At 37.2% G+C, this 19,414-nt stretch overlaps 1 protein-coding gene across 3 annotated transcripts in view; it reads right to left on the bottom strand.

Annotated features, from left to right (window-relative positions):
- Positions 1 to 19,414, bottom strand: part of CDKAL1 (CDKAL1 threonylcarbamoyladenosine tRNA methylthiotransferase) — a 395,226-nt gene that overhangs the window by 316,115 nt on the left and 59,697 nt on the right. For all 3 annotated transcript variants that reach the window (XM_085051690.1, XM_085051691.1, XM_085051692.1), the window contains exon 5: positions 11,018 to 11,102. In XM_085051690.1, the coding sequence (XP_084907816.1) occupies positions 11,018 to 11,102 (85 nt within the window). The remainder of the gene's footprint in view (positions 1 to 11,017; positions 11,103 to 19,414) is intronic.

Genomic DNA, 19,414 nt, shown 5'->3' with positions numbered 1-19,414 from the left:
AAAGGGTAATGGTTTTAAACTAAAGAGGTTGCCTGGAGACGTCGTTGAAGATCATTCAAGGCCATGAAACATTCAAGGCCAGGCTGGACAGGACTCTGAACAACCTGAACCAGTTTAAGACATGCCTGTTCATTGCAGGGGGTTTGACGAGATGACCTTTAATGGTCCCTTCCAACCCAGACCATTCTCTGATAGTCAATCCTACAAAGTCACCACATTCTGAAGCTCCAGGTTTACATAGTATTTATATTAGTTCAGAACTAAATTAGAAGCAACTCTGCTGAGCCATAGAAGGAAGGTCAAAACAAAGCCTGTGCAAAAACATATTTGACCATATTTACTACAATGCTTGAGTATACATGTGTTACATCCATGTATACATAAACAGTCAAATTCACAGGTTATAAATGCAATTACAAGCTACAGGACCAAAAGGGGTCAAATAAATTTCATACATATAAAAACAAAATAGCCATAGCTTCCACTTCTCATGTAAAAGTTCATCCATTTCAAAAATCCATCCATTTTTGGTCTTCCCCTTTGAACAGCTTAAATGTCTTTGCTGTTTCAGTCCAGCACAGTTCATATAACTAAGCTAGCAAATGTGTCCAATACTAACTTAACAAGAGACCTCCTACTACTAATAGCAAGAAATAAAATATGAAAAGAGGAAATATCTAAAAGAGTAATTTCAGTTTCAGATATTATGTATTTAAAAGGCAGTATCTGAAGCTAAGAGCAACCTGAAGTAAAAATTCCATTTCCTGCAGCTTTCCTACTGTAAGAATTTTTACAATCTGGATTCAGGACTCTAATTAAACATGGTATTCTTTTCTGAAAGGACGTGAAAGAAAATTCTTCATTGTATTTAGGATACATCCATCATTACATCTTTTCTGACTCAAAATAACATTTTTCACTCACCTTCATTTTTTGGAGTTACAAGTATCAATCTGATGGCTCCACAAAGTAAATGTTCATATTTGATGACTGGTATAAGGTATAAGCATACAAACTGGATATCTATTACAGAAATGGGCTACATGAAAAAAGCACAGGGAAAGACAAAATAAAAACTGGAGGCATATAATGTATTTTTGAAAAAAAATCCATGCTACTAAATTAGACTGAGGTAATCACAGATTGCTTCTACACTGAGTTTTGCTATATTTTAGAAAATTTAATTTAACACTGCACTTTTGTGAAAAAGAGCCTCTGCCTCTTCACTACTGAATTTCCCTTGAGATTATGTTAATAAACTATAATAGACCCAAGGAAAACAATAGGGTTTTTCCTATTTGGAGTATACACATATAAAATTTGTAGTGTTACAATGGTAGCTGGAGGCACTAACAAGGGTCAGTTTCCATTGTGCTGTAAGCTGGAAAACCAAAACATGAAAAAAGTTGACTATTTATCCTGTTACAAGTAGTTACCAGACATTATCTCTTAGGAAAGTTTCAAATTCAAACACATACTTGGTATGAAACAATTCCATGCTCAACTGTGTCTTGCTGTTGGCCTGTGTTTCTGCCTTTTTCCTCATTGAAAGTCGAAAAGAAAATTTTACAGGTAAATAAAAAATGCTGGATAAAAAAATTAAATTCAAAAGAAACAGTTATCTATGCTCATGTCTCTCCCAGGAGTGGTGAACCAAGGGGGAAGACAGCAGCTGAGGTGTACAGCGCCAAATGTGAACTGCTGTACTGCACTGGTAGTATCCCAACCTGCCTTGCCTGATATGCCTCAATAAAATCTCAGTATACCATCAATCTTTGTAGATGCATGTGAAACAGAGATAGGAATTACAACAAAACTCAGTGTAAAAAGCAAGACCTTTGTTAAATACAGACAAAACAGAAAAATCACCAACACTATTTTTGCTTTTCAGGGGTTAGCATCTAACATAACCATGAGACAAAACCCTTTCAGAAGTATGAGAGAAGATGCTTTTTACACTCAAGCTCACTCAAGCATTCTCTGTTTTAGGACAAACACCTATAAAGTACTAGTAGATAGTCTTGAACCAAAAACAAATAAAATCACACTTGTCAGTAAGGACAAGTTTAGATCATGTTGATTTCTGTATTAATTCTGCTACACCAAGTTTCTGCATACTTTCATATGCTGCCTCCCTAGGAAAAGTCAGGCTTGCTAGGACAACAGCCAATATGCTGTGAAGTAGATAAATAGTCAAAGCCACCAACCACCTGCTTCCAGCACTCAAAGCATTAACCTTTTCTGCTCAATTCATCTGTCTGAAATAGTAATACAAAACACCTGTTAATGTAGGGCGTCATATAATATGCAAAACACTGATTCTGTAAAGCTCATGTAACCTGTTTAAAACGAGCTAACAAGAGCTCCTCTTCATATTACTCAATCATCCTTTTATCATTCTACTGTATTTCATAGTCTGGTCTACTGGTTAAAAGCTCAGAAGAGCAAGAGGAGAACGGAAAACGAAACCAATAAAAATTCCATTCTTTTTCACTTTTTATGATTGTACTTTCTGTATGCAGGCAAATCAAACCAAGCAGAGCTCTGTCCTGATCCTGTCCCATGTTATTTCCATGGACATCAATTAATACAATGTGCTCTCTCAGTAATGCTATTGCATATTTGAGGCAAAACTAAAAACTCTTAGTATCTCCTGCACTTTTTAGTCCTGGAGCAAGTAATTTGGTTACGTCTCAAGAGAAAGAAACAAGAAATTCCCCAACAGATGGGAGGTGAATGTCACATGGCAGAAGCAGCAAGAATTCCAACTGCACATCCCCAAATTAATCACAACACAAAGTTCAACTTCAGTAGTCCACTACTGGGCACAGTCTGCCTGGATAAGTCATAAATATTGTTCCAAGGACAAGTATACACAGCCTACTGTTTGAAGTAATAAAAAGCCACACTACAAATGTCTCAGACTGCTGCTGTTTCCAGCAGTTGTCCACTATCTCACCACTGTTTGAATCACAAGCTCCTCAGGAATCATCACCAGCTCCTTGCTTTGGCAAACTCCACAGAAGCATTTTCCACCTGAAGGCATGCTGACTTACAAACTGTTAATATTCTAATTCCATCCACATTCCTTAAATTCATACACAGTGGGTGATTTTATTCTTTTGCACAACATAACACAAACTAGACTTTTAAAATTTTTATTAAGCAGCCCATTTTTTGAACTGCGAACAGAAAACACTTCAATCCAGTAAGGACAAACAACAGGTTACGGTGCTAATCTGAAGTGTAAGTTAAATCAAAGGAGGAATTTGGTCATGAGAAATCATTGTCCCCATCCTGTTAAAACAGAACATTTCAAATAGGTTTCAACATGTTTTTCATGTATGTGCCCACAGTGGGAAACCAAGCATAGTTTTGCTCAAATGCCTCCCATCCCTCAAAAGCCTGTTCTTTAAAGTCCTTGTGGTTAAGTTACAAAACAAACCTGAAACTCCTGACTCAAAGCAGGGCCTCCATCTTCCTGATGGTTTCTACTGTGTCTGTCCCTGGTCTGGGCAAAGAGGGGGTCACCAGTACTAAGAGCACAAGAGAACACGCCATCCCCAAAGCAAGCACATGGCAGAACAGCATGAGAAACACACCAGGAAAGCCCAATACTTACTTTTGCTAATGTTATTAACTCTAGAGAGGTTTCCTAAAATCATGCACTTTGACCAAGTCTGAGAGGAGGGGGAAAAACTGTTTTGGTTTTTAACTAACGGTAACATCAGCAAAGCAATCTGAAGAGAATTAGATATCCTTTTCAGAGTTGCATATTTTCTTAAAACAGGTTTCAGATGGTTATATCCACATGGAAGTTCTTGTTCTAAAATGCTGAAAAAAGACCAAGCGACAAGACCCAAGGCAATGGCATCAAGCTCTGTCAGGAGAGATTTAGGTTGGATATTAATAAAAGGTTCTCCATCCAGAGGGTGATTGGACACTGGCACAGGCTCCCCAGGCAAGTGGTCAGAGGACCAAGCCTGACAGAGTTCAAGAAGTGTTTGGACAACACTCTCAGGCACATGGTATGACTCTTGGGGTGTCCTGTGCAGGGTCAGGACTCAACTACCTTATAGGTTCATTCCAATTCTGGATATTCTACAATTCTATGATACCTGTGTCCCCATTTTGGTTGACAGGGAGAAAGGTGAAAGCATTACTCCATGAACTACCAGGATAGCTATACTTTTTAAATCAGAAGTTTTCCTTGTTTACCTGTATTACCGAAGTGTAATGGTTGATTGCATTTGTTTGCAAAGCAAAGTGTATCTTGTATGTTTAGCAATGAACTTAACTGACTTTAAATGTCTGTAAACACTGCCTGTGAAGCATCAATGCTCCTGGAGCCTACACAGCTGGGGACCTGTAACTACAGCCTCATCAAAAAGCTCAAATACAGGTATATGAAGTCATATACAGCTATATGAAATAGAGTTGGCCTCTCATGTCCTGGCAATATTTTCTTCTCTAAAATGATGATCAAATGTACATCAGTCCCTAAGGATGTGGCTCAAGACATAAAGAGTATCTAAAAGCTAGTTAGCCCACTAAAGTATCGGAGGCTTAATCAGCACTGTGCTAACATCTCACAACATCAATATCACGGAATACTTAAAGCAGTCCCAAACGCATTCATATCAGAATAGACAAGATTTCTAGAATCACATTTAGAAGTTGATTGCTGCTGTTCTTGTACTTTTTTAAAAACCTTGTAAAATATTAAACTAAAGTGCCCACAAGTTTATAACCCAGGCTTTTGCAAATCTCTGCAAAATGTGGTCATGTAACACACACCATCACAAGCAGTCCATAATCCTTTTATCTTCTAAATACTATGCAATGGAAAGCACTCAGTTCTATATGGTGTGGTTTTTCTCTGCATTTTATAACATCATGTCAAACAGCTTTTACCATTCTCTTTTACAGCAGAGATGAGTGCAAGAAAAAGAACGCATTCAAATGCAGCTAAAAAACTTCCACTAACAATCATCATTTAAATCACAGAATTATTCACCAACAGGTATGTCTTCTATCAGCTTAAGACACTAAAAGCATGGAAGACAATATTCAGTAAGTTTAAAAAGAAGAAAAATTTCTTACTAGATTGGTAAAGTTTTAAATAAAGACTTCAGTTTAATAACATTTTTGTTTTAAGCCTATGAAAGCCTTCTGCAGCATTTGGAAGTGAGAAAGAATTTGTAGTCAGCTATGCTCCTTGGTAAAGCTTGACCAACTGTATAAGTGTGAAATTGATATTGCTTAAGCTGAGAAATGTTAACCAGTAGAATGAACATAAAAATAAAATTCATTGTTTTGTAATATGGATGGGCACAGCTGTACAAAACCCAAAATCTCTAATGCTCAAGTAGAAATTTTTGGCAGAAAACACTGAAGATCAAAAAAAAAAATCACGTGTTTAACAGAAAAGAAATATTCAGTGTCCTCTACTAATTCATTTGTACACACTATATCAAAGATTAAAGCACTTCCTAAAAACAAAATTATTTCTTTACAAAATAGAATGAGCTGTAAAACTAATTTTAAAACTCACTTTGGTTAATGGTGTGTGATTGCTGAGATCTCAATAGATGTCTCACATCTGTAAACATATAAATGTTGTGCCTAAATGTTTAGGCTTTGATGAAGCAACTTCAGCAGTCACCTAAGCTTCTCTGGTTGTACTTAGAAAAGAACTGTGATTTTAAATTCTAGTTAACTGATTTACAGCCTCCACTCACTCTACTCAAAACCAAGTAACTTGCCATTATCTGGGGAAGAAGTTCCCCTTGCACTATGAATATAAATCAATCTTGAATATAAGCACTTCATCAATCTGTGTGTGAGCCTTTCACCCTGGCAAAAGGCAAGATTCTTATCAACATTATCTAGACTAGTTTAGAGAGTCTGAGCAAGGAGTATTATTAGTAACAGTCTTGGGGGGGGGGGGTGAAATCAAGTGCCAAACTTCCACTCACCCAATGAAGTTTGTTTTGCAAGCATTTCCACTTTGGAGAAGTCAGCTCTTCCTCAGATTTCTTCAGTACAAGTGGAAAACAGCAGTACCCCTACCTACATTCTCAGTATTGCCCTGTTACCTTAAGTACTCTGACACAAACACTGAAAGTCATGGGAACACACTACTTCTGTACAATGCAATAAACAGCCAGACTATGATACTCATCTCAGAAACTTATACCTGGTGGAAGTGATCTTCTTATGCTAGCAGGATCTACAAAATAAAGACCAGAGGATTGTTGGCTTTGAAATACTTATGTTATCTCTTGCAGAAGTGTATCACAGCTTAGATTTTATTGTATGAATGGAATAAACAACTGTAAATCACAGTCTCCTTCTACACTGGAAACTTATTAGTAACAGCCAAAGGATTAATGCTGCATCAAACAAAGTGATAACCCTGCACAGTGTATAATTTTTCATTTTGCTCAATTTGCAAAATGCATCATATAAATTACATTCATAAATGTTGAAAAAAAGAAACAAAAAACCTTTTTCCAGGGTTATTTTCACTTGCAAAGATGTCAAGCAGCAGAAAATTATTCTTATCTCTGAAAAAGCTTTTGTATTTCTTAAAGAATAACTTCCTTCTGTACTTGTCATCAACACAATTGCATTTGGTGAACAGAAATTCTGCAGCATCAAACAACAGTCATGCCTTTTACTCCTCAATTTAATCCACTGAGAGCTTTAAACAACTTGCAGGGTCTACAATCACAGTCCTTTTAAACTAACATTTCCACAAATTCTACAGTTTTTTATGCTCCTTCTAGCATAAAAGTGAGATCCCACATACAGTGTTTATTCATGAATTGGTGAAAACTGAAGCAAGGACAGAACTGGAAGTCACATGGTGCTACTTTAGTGCTAAAAGCCCTCACATCTCTGTCACAACTCATAGCTATCAGAAAGAAAAGGGCTGAACACACACTGGAGCATGCCTAAAGTGAGTGCAGCAAGAAACATATCAGAAAATGTGTGTTGATGCTACACGTTAATTACATATAGTAACAAAGATGATTATTTATAGTGGTCAGACTCATTCTACACCATGAGACAAGCCATGAACACCTCAACAGCGTAACTACACTGTTCTTCCCAGACAACATCATTCTGGCCATTTTGATAAGACAGACACCAAATTCCTGTCCATAATACTTTAACCAGCAAGAGAACTCCTCAAGGAAAAGTCAAAGTCCCCAGACACATGAGTAACTTATACCAGCACTCAGGAATGGATGAAGCAAAGGAAAAGACTGCTAGCTAGAAACACAAAACAGTCTCTGAATCTTCAGAGGTCATCAGGAAAACTGGGTTACTTATCTGAGATGTAACAGTCAAGAAATGAGTATCAGAGCACACAGAAATTAATGAAGCATGAAACTGAAGAGCAAAATAATTTTATTTTAAAGGAAGCGAGCTCCTCTAGAACACACTCTTGGGCTTAATTCTCTTCATCAAACAGTCTTACCAGAGTTACTGTGGTTTACACAAGTTAAAGTTAGTAACTTATTTCGTGAATGTTTATTCTTGCTATTACTAACCGCTAAGTCTTAAGAAAGCTACTTTTGAATAAAATAAATGATAGCAGAAAATGTTACGCGACAGCCTTCTCCAGCTTAGGAAAAACAAAGACAAAACACAAAAACAATAAGGTGAAGCACTTAAATGAACGACAAAAAACTACACAACATCGCCCAAAATAAAAAAATAAATAGTGACATCTCTCTGGAACAACTTTAATGATATTTTACTTATTATTTATACTGTTTATAAAACGTATATATACATATACACTTAACTCACCTAACCTAGTCACACTGACAGATGATCAAGTCCAGAACAAAAATATCATACTGAAACATTTTTATCAGAAAAAAAAAAAAAAAAAGGATGCAAGTGACTTTTAAATATATATTTTTTTAAACTCTTATTTCATTTTAAATTCTAAGCAAGATAAAGTCAACTTCAAAAATTGGAACTTTCCAAAACCTGCTAATCTCTAATTGGCCCAGGCTTGGCCAGCAGCATGTCCATCATCTTCAGAGCCATCGGAGATTGGCTCTGCTAGACTAGATGAAAAACTTCCAGAACTTTCACACAGGACACACAAGAGCCGTCTTTGTGCCACCTTCACCCACTAGCAAAACTGGGCTAAACAAAACTAACCCATGAGCAGAGGGGTGCATTTTCTCCCAGCCCTTCAGCCACTTCTTCAGGCCTACCACAACAGCTTTTGAAGGGTTTAAATTTCGCTTAGATGCTAAAGATACCTTGCTGATGTTCTGGGCTAAGCAAAACCAACACAACAACCAAAACACAAGCCTTAATCATTTTTTTAAACTCCACCTACTTAATTATAAAGGGAATTCTTTACTGCTATTGCCTATGTCTACTTTAATCTTCTTTTACAATTAACCAACTGAGAACAAGATCTGCACAGGAAAATCTCTCAATTTCCATCCATAAGTTAATGTCTTTAAGCAATTCTTTGCCCTCTATACCATCAATTTGGCTCAGCAACTTCAACTTTTTTGATAGTGAAGAACAGCAGACTATTTCTAAGAGCTATAAGAAAACAGCATTAAGATTATACTGTCAGTCAGCTTGTATCAGCTGTATACATATCTGCAAAGGTTCAGCGAGTCTGGCAGTGGTTTTGTTTCTTTTTTAGAAGCAAATCAGACCAAAAAAGGCTGAACCTGGAAGACTTGTTTGGTTCTGGTATGTCCTTCGGCATACGGTATTAGTGAGGGATCAGCTGTTCATGGTCATTCTTTAACCACCTGTGTGAACACGCTACCACTGGTTTGGATCAGTGCATTTTGAAGTTGTATATGCAAGCAAGGTAACAGGAACTGCTGCAGTGGGTAGAGAATAAACAAATCCAAAATACTTTTCTCACATAACATCCATAATACTATGTAACACTTTCAGACTTTTTCTTTATTTTAAAGATTAATTTTACAGTGCTGAGTATTAATTCTTCCACTGCAAGTATGTTTGCTGTGACAACACACACACTACATGTTTATTTTGTTACTCAGTTGAGAAAAACAAAGATCTCTATAGCTACCGACAAGCTGCTATGATAGGATGTAACGGCAGTTCATTTTGTATCACCAAAACTTCATGCACTGGGTTTTTGCAGTAATAAATTAAGAAGTATTTGGAAGAAGTTGTGTTCTTTAGAGAGACAAGCTTTCCTCATGACTGTAAAACCCAAATACAGTAGTTACTTTTTTCTGAGAGTGAAGATGTTTAGTCTTTCAGTTCCAAGTCCCACCAATGTGCACTCACATATGGTTCTCTCCCCTGTGATTAACGAACCTTACAAAAATGGTCAGAAACAACTACAAAAATTGTCATTCTCCATGGCTGGGAACCACCAGGATCTGAGATTAGAGAATGAACAATACATGCTATAGGAAAGGAGCAAGTACAGGCACATGTACAGATAAAAAGGAATAAATCGAGGCTACAAGTAACATCAAGTTCATGAACAGAGCAGCAACAGAAACATGTTCTCCAAAGAAATATTTTTGATCATTTGCTTTCAGTTAGGCCCTCTTTCTTAACCAACTCTATTCTACTGGCTAGGACACACACCATACCACATCAATTCTGGCACAGGATTAGTAAAATAGAAGGATGGCCACAACTGAACTGGAAACTATCTTGTCGTCAGTTCTGCTGGCCAACACACACTAACTGCTGGAGGTATTCTGGGAATAGCTTTTTTTTTTTTTCCTGGCAACAGAGAAGAAAAGGCAAAAAGCCATTCTGGTCGCCAAGTGCAACACCAGCAGCCAGGAAGTGAAGCACTCTGAGGGGTGGAGGTAATTTCTGCTGTGCCACCTACAGCAGGCAAGTGGTTTCTGTTCCAGTTTGCAGCCCTGAGACTCTGTTAGTAACTCCAGCATAGCGGGCAGGTAGCTTACAATGCAGTTTCCCTCTCCTCTCTCCCTTCCCAAGAACTATGTTTTTCTAACTAAAATGGATTTCAGTAATCAGTCCATTCCCAGTGCACCACACTAAACAAATGACTGCCCAAATAGCCAACCTTCTTTACTAAAGATAAAATCTACAAGACACATACCACAGCATTTTTTTATACTGGGCAATGACAGCTGTACATGTGCAGGTTTTCCAGTTACTCTCATCACAACTACACTTCTGCAGAAATTCGAGGCAAAAGTCACTTCCATGTAATTTTTTTGAACATCATTGGATTGGTACTGAACAATAAAATACATTCTTCACAAGACTTCTATTATAAGCTAATCAGTTAATCTTTTAAGAAAAATTTTAGTCAAATAGCTGGTTTTAAGTACACACCCTTTCGAAGAATCACAGAATCAGTAGGGTTGGAAGGGACTCTGGACATTATCTTGTCCAACCCCCCTGCCAAGGCAGAGTAACCCAGAGCAGGTGATACAGGAACACATCCAGGTGGGTTTGGAATGTCTCCAGAGAGGGAGACACCATGACCCTCCTGGGGGGCCTGCTCCAGCGCTCTACCACCCTCAACATAAAGAAGTTCTTTCTCATGTTGAGGTACTTCTTGTCATTTAATTTAGGGCCATTGCTGGGCAACACTGAAAAGAAGGTCCCAGTTAGGCCATATTTAAGCAGAGGAAAAAACAAACAACCTAACAATTCACATATTAAAAAAAAAAAAACACCAAAAAAACCCACCAAAAGCACAGTCAACTCTTCAGAAAACTATTACAATATTGTCTTGAAAAGTGATATAAAAGTCACTATCTAAATGGGTCAGCAGTTCCCCTAAGTAAGTGTAGTGAAAAGCACTTGCAACTTATAGCTAACTAAAAAAAATCTACTGTACCTTACAAATCCATTCCAGAGAATTCACCATTGTAACAAACTCAGCATATTTCTTGCTCTAAAACAAAATTACTTTTAGATCGAAAACACAACGCTTTAAGACGTGCAATATTCATTGATAGTTAAATATCTTTGTAAGGAAAGAACTTACTTGATTGAGTTTCTGAAGTGGTCCTCAGCAGGATTTTTTACTGTACAACTGTTCAGCAACCATAAATCTGCTTCAGCAGAGTTGTCTACAAAACAGAAAGAAACAAACCTATGTTAAGAATTATTTAACCTGTCAACTCCTAACTTGTATCATGTTAAAAAAAAATCCCAAACTGAGCCATTACCAATAAGCTGTATATTCAATTACATTCTTGGAAGTTTTTTGTTGTTCTTTTTGTGTGTTTTAGAAAAAATAAGAGCCTTGAGCATTTGCATTGTAATTTCTTTTCAATTTTTTTGCCAATGGGGAAGGAATTGTTATCTCATTTACCAGCTGAGATGCCATTAGGTTGTACATCATGGAAAACAAAGTTAAGAATGGTCACTACTCCCAGAAATGCATATTCCCAGAAAGATCTCGCCTAGACAAAGGCAAAATTAAGTGGTCAACAAAAGCAGGTTTCACTAAGAAAACAAAATCCCTGCTTCAGCTCTACTGTGAATTAATACTACAAAAGAAACAAGTCAGAATTTATAAAATGTGGACCTCTACTAAAGAGAAAAGCCAATGTTGCTAGTTTGGAGAGAAACATACATATTTCTAATTTTGATTATACCTTAGTTATGGTATAATTATAACTCAGCAATTTTCAGACAAAAGATATTCATGCAACCAAATATCTGCCTCCATTCAGATAAGGATACTATTTTCTTCAGGATCCAAAGCTTTGTGTATGTTCAGAGCCTATTGATATCTAAATTCATTAACAGAACTGAACCCCAAAATTATCTGCAGAAGCACATATATAAACTCTAATCCTGTAAAACATGACCTATAGTACAGAATTACTAGCGTAGTTATTATTCTTGTGAAGTTAGAGCTTCTTTTTTTGAACAAAAGAATAAAGATAATCTATCTCAACTAGTTTAGTGCTTTAGCATTCATCAGAATAGCTTGTATCAGTTTGGATAAGAAAATTCATGTCATTCCCTACTATTCACTACATTGAGCATTGAAGTATTGACTGAGGTATCTTTAAATAACATAAGCCAGGGAGCAATGAATACAGGTAAAACATAATTTTTAGGGTGCCTTATTCAAATTGACAACCTGCTAAAGCAGGAGAAAGCCTGTCAAGACTTAGGCATATTTACATATGCACTCATCATGAACGTATCCACACAGGCATGAATATCCTTTACCTCCCTGCACATACTTATGACTAAATACTAAAACTGAAGAAGTTTTCGGTATCATTGACATTTTCTTCAAAGAAATAATTTCTAATTAACTCTCAGTCACTTAACCTATGAGGCAGGTAAACTGAAAATAATACATAAAATGCAACTAATGCTAAATAAGGATTAAACATTAAACAAAATAAATATCTGACCCTGTCAGTTTGGGAAAGAGCACACAGTTCAATTTTAGCCTTCACAGATGTCAAAATAAAAATGGAACAAGACAAAGAACCTCTCCTCCAACTCAGGCTGCATGAAAACTAAGTTTTTAGCCTAATGAATTTACCTCTAATTATCTTTACTATTAGAAAGATAATTAGAGGTAAAAAAATGATTAGGAATTATGTATAGAAAAGCAAAGAAACAGAGTTTCAAAGTCAGAAAAAGAATAATCTCTTGGCCTAGTCAGATGCACCAAGTATGAAAACAAACATATTTTAAAAGTAGTTTTCCAGTAACACTACCAAAACTTTGTATTTCTTATTCTTTTCAGCAGCATAAAATGTTCATAAATTCAGGCTCACACCCATAACACACCCACCTGAGAGTTAGGGATAGGACACACACACACACACACACACACACACAAAAAATAGCAAGAGGCCAACATTTAAGGGAAACATTACATTTAATAGGTAACAGTTGCAGCAGCACTCATACACCACTGCAAAGCACAACCATTTTCAAATGATGTCTTTATTCACAGGAGAGGCGCTTTGACACCGAGAACAACAGCTCTGGGCTTGGTTTCAGTTCCTCCTTGCACCATGGTTTCCAGGTGTGCAGCAAGAGAAAACACCATGGCAATGCTTCTCCCCAAAAGCCAAAATCAAACCCCTCTCTTCAAAACAGCATTGGAAAAAGTAACACAATTTCAGTTTAGAAAGACCTTACATACTAAGCCAACAGGAATCATTTCATACAGAAGTTTGGTTTATTAACAGGCTATTAATACACTGGCTCCTTGACTGACAGTCTGAGGGACAACTGCCACACTTTATATATTTTACACATATAAAAAAATCTCCCAAATACATATAAATTCATTCCTTCACAGGTTTTGCTCTCTGTAGAACAGACAATGTGAAGCAAAGGCTTTTACAGAACAGAATCTCCTGAGTAGTTTAAGGAAAGGGAGTATCATTCATATTACACATCTAAAAATCATTTAAGAAAAATAAAAGTGTAGCTGAGGTTTGTCCTCCTCTCACGACAACAGTATTGTTTTATCATATTTAGTTGTTCTATCTCTGCATTTATTTTTAAATCATTTTTTCCTAATTAATTCTCATGCTCTCATATGAATATATGTACATGCAAGTTTTGATTATGCATATATAGAAATATATAGAAATACACAGAGACACTAATGTGTTACACACATTTATTAAATAAGAGCTCATGTCACAACTGTTCAAAATGATAGCTGAATTTTCTTAGTTCTTTACTGCCCTATTCATATGTAAAATAATTGCATGCACTGGTGCAAACTCACCACAATCTACTGCGTTCTCTCAAGAACATTTTTAGTTTAAAAATAAAATTGCCAATAGGACCCTTTTGCATCAGGTTGCAGGAAGATCTGAACATTTGCAACATTGTGGGAATAACTTGTCAGTGGTCACATTTCGTTTTGCAAGGCCTTGGTGGATGTGTTGAAACAAACATGGACCAAAACAGCAGACTAGGCTTGGCATGTATAAACAAGATCTCTGGGCTTCATAATTATTAAATATTAAGCAACACCAGGGTAACAATTCTTTATTCAGCACAGCGGCACTAGAGCAACTGTCTACCTATAGAGGTATATGTGTGTATATACATGCATATATATATGTATATACACATATACATATGTTGATTAATCAGTGTTCTGATATGAGTAGTTGCTACTGTTCAGCACTGTCCGCAGATAAAGAGTCAAATAGCTATGACAAATAAGCTGAGGCTCCTATATACATGCCTACAGGGGCAGGGGCAGGGGCAGACAGCCCTGAGGTTTCCCTGTTTATACTCCAGATGGACAGAGCAAGTGTTTAGGTCTGGATGGGAAGCATCACATGAATGTGGCAGCTCGCACACCCTTCCTTGAAAGGCCTCCACCTGCCACCTTCTCCAACTCCATAAGGTTTTTGAGAAAGCCCCAACATTTCAGTGAAGAACAGAGGCCTGTGTTTGGGAGCTCACACAGATCAGAGTGAACAGGACAATCTAAACTTTACACAAAGTTTTCCAGACAGTCATAGAGACTGCGACAGGCAAAACTGAAGCAAGAATTTTAAGTACAGTGAACATCAGTTATGGTAGTGAATATGATATATCCTGCAACAAGCTTTTCTACAGGTATATTCTTTCTTCAACTTATTTTTGCCATCTATTCAGCCTAATGATACTTTTCAAATTATGGTATTTTGCTGCTGACCCTTTTTTAATGACCTACTTAAACAGTATGTTAAGACATTTTTAGAAAAAAAAAAAAGTAAGTCTAATCAGCCTCGCATTAAATGCTCAAAAACACAACTCAAAACCATGGTCTTTTTGCATTGTGACATCTTTTCCATAAAAAGAAGGCTGCACTGGAAGTAAACCACAAAGTCTATCATACTGTCTGAAAAACAACACAGAGTACAAAGGAACCTAAAAGTCATGGAAACTTCTGAACACTTAACTGGGAAGCTCTGTAAAACATGAATTGGCTGCATTATGCAATACTAAGATGATAAAATGGCAAGAGTCTGAAACATCAGTATACCTACAGAGGAAAACAAAATTTACAATTCTTTTCTAACTAGGACTGGCAGGTTTGTTATCATTATGGAAATTATAAATCAGCAGACTTTCTTAAGAAGACTGCAGTAATACTATCAGCTGAAAATTAAACAAGTGACTTGGGTTTGCCCTGGTCTCTTAACCTTTAGTCTTTTTTCCTTCAATTCTTTTTCCAAAACTTTGTTTTCTTCCAATTCCCCCAAGCCACAACTCCCAGAAAAATCAAAACACACATAGAGCAAAAAAACAGAAGAAACATAGCTAGTGAAGGCCTTAAAAACCAGCCTTTCTTTAGTTTCTTCAGCACATCACTCCTCTCTCTGCACTGAAACCACTACCAGATTGCTCAGCACTGTTTGCTCAAAAAAAATGACTCATAACTTGTGTGACATCCTTTTAAATACTGAACATCGATATGAGCACTTCAATCTGAAAGCAGATCTTTCTCTGTAATCACTGAAGTCCCTCCCAGGGCCTTTTCCTCCAGCTGTCCTTACCCTGTTCCTAATCTCTCTGCGAATCTTCCTTCTCACCCTTTCCAATTTTCTTACTTCTCTCCTACACAACAAATACACCTCCAGTTTCTCTGTTTCCATGTGCTGTATTCTAGCCTCTGTTCCCATTTATGGACCTCCCCATTAAACACTTTGTCTTGTGCATTCTTACTTCCAAAACAGCTCTGCTCCCTCCCTGGATACCCTGGTTGACATTTCATGCTCTGGAGCCACATCCAGTAACATCCAAGTTAGGGATCTGGAATGTGTGCCCGCAACTGAACTTTGTGGGAATCATCTGCCCCCAAAAGACACAAATATCTAAGCATGAGGACACCTCACAGCCAGTCACCAAAGTCATCGAGCATCTTGACTGGAACAAAGTTGCTGAACTAATTCTTTTCTTTCAACATCCCTGTGTCACAGAAACCCACTGTCACTCAAATTAGGTTACTGAAATTAGGTGTTGGTTAATTTTATTATTTCTTGGACCACTGGGCATTGAGAGACCTCAATGAGTATTGGGAAACGATCTCCTCATAAATACTAGTTCTGAAATGCTGTGAATCATCAGTGCAGGAGGAAGGTACATCTTCCTCTGGGGACATGAAGTTTGCTTATTTGTTTGCAGACAATAGGCTTTGCTTGGCAGAAGGAAAAAGCACAACAAGGTTGAGAATAACAAGAAAAAGTTTGGGGTTTTATTTGTGTGCCTTTCCTTGGCACACAAAATACATAGCTACCATTGCTAGTTGTCAATATTTTTTATCAGCTATAGTTAACTAGCAATTTTCATATAACTTGTCCTACAGGAAAGATTCCAAGCAAACAAGGTCTTTCCTTGTGTCTGCACCCTCAACAGCAACTACAAATCAAAACCACAAGTTACCATGAGTTTCCAGATGGTACTTGTTTGAAATCTCAGAGACACATTATCAGTTTCCACCTCTGAAGACGTACCATGCATTTGCCAATGATACAAAACACTCAAAGGCTTGCTGAAAATACTAACTTTGCAGATTGCAAATGCCTTTCAAAACAGTCCCACTCATCTCTTATCAACAGTATCAGGATGTAAAATATAAAAGTATCAACTTGATTGCAACATTACGTCTGTTTTCTCATTAAATTTCTGAGATACTCTGGACATAACAAATCACTTCATTTACAATTAATAAAAACATGATTCGGTTCACCCTGCAAATATGTTATTTGAAGTTCCAAAAGGAAAGCCAGGCTGCTTGTCAGATCAGGTGACGCAGACAAGCCTTCAAGAAAAAAAAAACTTCTCCCATCATGCCTCTTGCCCTGATTTAAACTATGAATACGTAATCTTGTCATTTTTATTCTCCATTAACGTTTCCATTACTAAGCTAATTGTGCAAGTGAGCTTGTTTTTTCTGGTTTTTAAGGAATCAAGTATCTTTAGTAAATTCATTCTTGAGCAGGCAGACATCGCAACAGCAGCTACTGCTGGACTGTAAACAGGTTTTATAAAGCCTTCCAGATCAGGAGGCTGCATCTGCTATCAAAGGATATTCCTCACTGTCCAGCACCAAAACATGGGTGCATGGGGACTGTCCACTGAACACATCAAATAAGCAGGACCTGAGCACATTTAAACACACAAGATCTAGCCACTTAAAAGCCTGTAATACACTACTAGATTCAAAATATGACATTTTAAATTATTGCCTTCCTCGTTTTTGTATAAGAGACAAATAATTCCATTTTATTTACTCATGCATAGTTTCAAGACTGAAAGATTTCTAAAAACATACTGGTTTATTTCCAGTCACCTTTGAAAACCTGTTGCCAAAAAAGAAGCATATACAACTCTCTTTTCAGCTGTTTAGGTGGTATTGTGCAGTTACTGGGACGAAGTACTAAAATATCACCTGATGTCCATTCAATCTGTTCATGACCTGGAACTTTGCCTTAGCACTCCTTCTAAACAACAAACTCCTGCAAAATATATTAAGTTTGCTGGAATTTACCAAGGCCAGCAGAACAGCTTATGGCTTCTGCCACCATCACCAAAACTAAAGGGTAACTTTGAGATCACTGAGTTATTTCAAGTTTCATGAAACTAGAACTTGAAAAATTACAATAGATGAACACCTGAACTAACATTAACATATTTATAAAGAGTGCAGACAAAAGAATCTGTATTCCAGAGCATGCCCATTAATAAAACACTTCAGGCCTGGTATGGGGGTACTGAACACCAGACAGCACAGAAGAAAAAGTACATGAAAGAATAAATTTAGCTTCAAAACATCAACAGTGATGAACTTTATTTCCCACTTCTACTCTGCAACCATCAGTGGCACTTACTCTAATTTATACTGGAATTTTGAAGTGAGTAAACCGTTCTCTAAATACTACTCATCTCTGCTCTAGACATAGCATAGGCTGCAGTCTGGGAATGAGATGATCCTTAGAGAAAGCCTCCTTTTTCTTCCACTTTCTACATGCTTGTGTCAGACCAGCAGCCTACTCTGGCTATACTGCTTGCAGCAGCCCAGGGTCTGCACTGCAGTACCCAGAACACAGAGTTGGGTAGGGAGGCTTCAGCCCATCCATCCTAAGCAGCACCTAGGATCCACAAAGTAAAGAACAGGAGAATTAAACATACTTTAAAGGTTTACCTTTTAAAAATGTAAAAAATCCAATTATATTATAAATTGCATTTGCACTCCTGCAATGTCCAGCTGATTTTTCTGCCTCTGCACCCAGCACAGACAACATGAATTGACAAATTACTTTGGTATTTTATTCATCTTACTCTAACTCACTAGATTTTCCATGCATTAAGGCACCTAAAGGTAACTTGAAGTTGGAAAACAATTTTAGATTTAAAAATGCTAAACCCAGAAATGTTTCTTCCTGAAAAGCAGCAGGTAATTACACTCTAAAACCGCAGTACCTCTAAGACATTTCAATAATTCTCCCATATGAAGGAGAATTTTCCAAGCCCATAGCCACTGAACAACCTGTATTTGTTCCAATCAAGAAAGGGACTGATCATTTCCACATCTTTCTTGCTTGCCATCTCAGGCGATCAGGGAAAAAAAGAATACATACTTCGGTTGAACTCTGAGTACAGTTCTCTGTGTCATAATCTGCTGCATTTTTGTTAACATTCCACAGTTCCACTTGTCTTGTCAAACAGCTCCCAGACAGACATTTTAAAGCAAAAGTACCCCACTTACAAGTATACAGCCATGGCCATGTCCTAAACAAAGCTTATTCCAACATTACGTGACCTTAATCACCCACCTTTTTCTCATGGCTCTTTTGATATCAAATAGTCAAAGCTCACTCTGCACATGATATTATATACCAAAGGTGGAAAATGTAGGCCGAATTTTAGCTCATTCCTTCAAAATAAAGACTTCACTACTTTGAGGAAAGTGGATCATACAACTTTTTCTTGAACAAAAAAAGACCTTAGAACAAGAGAGGATAAATCTCACTGCTAGATAAGAGGTGTGTTGGCAGAAAGCCTAAGCACAGCCAATGGCTGTTCAGCACAATAATATCTAACGTTAAGGTACCCAAATTATCCTGGGCAGCAGCAGCAGATGCAGGTGCCACAGCATGGTGCTCCAAGGTGGGCATTTCACCCTGCTCTTGAGCACAGGCAGAATCTTGATGTGTTCCAAGAGTCAACTGCTCCTTTCACTTCACTAAAGACTTTATGATCAGTGTAAATAACTTCAATATGCAAAATAGTGACGAGTGATTTATCAGTCTCTCAGGAAAAGTCCCATTACATTAGAAACAAGGTCAAGTAGCCTGTTTCAGCCAGGCTATGCTACAACAACACACAAATAACTCTGACTCATTCTGATGATTAATGCGGGTAGAATTTGTTTTGTTGACAGAAT

The sequence above is a fragment of the Lichenostomus cassidix genome, chromosome 2 (assembly GCF_008360975.1).
Source record: "Lichenostomus cassidix isolate B80296 chromosome 2, HeHo_3.0, whole genome shotgun sequence".
Classification (NCBI taxonomy): Eukaryota; Metazoa; Chordata; class Aves; order Passeriformes; family Meliphagidae; genus Lichenostomus; species Lichenostomus cassidix.
This window is presented reverse-complemented; position numbering and strand designations above follow the sequence as displayed.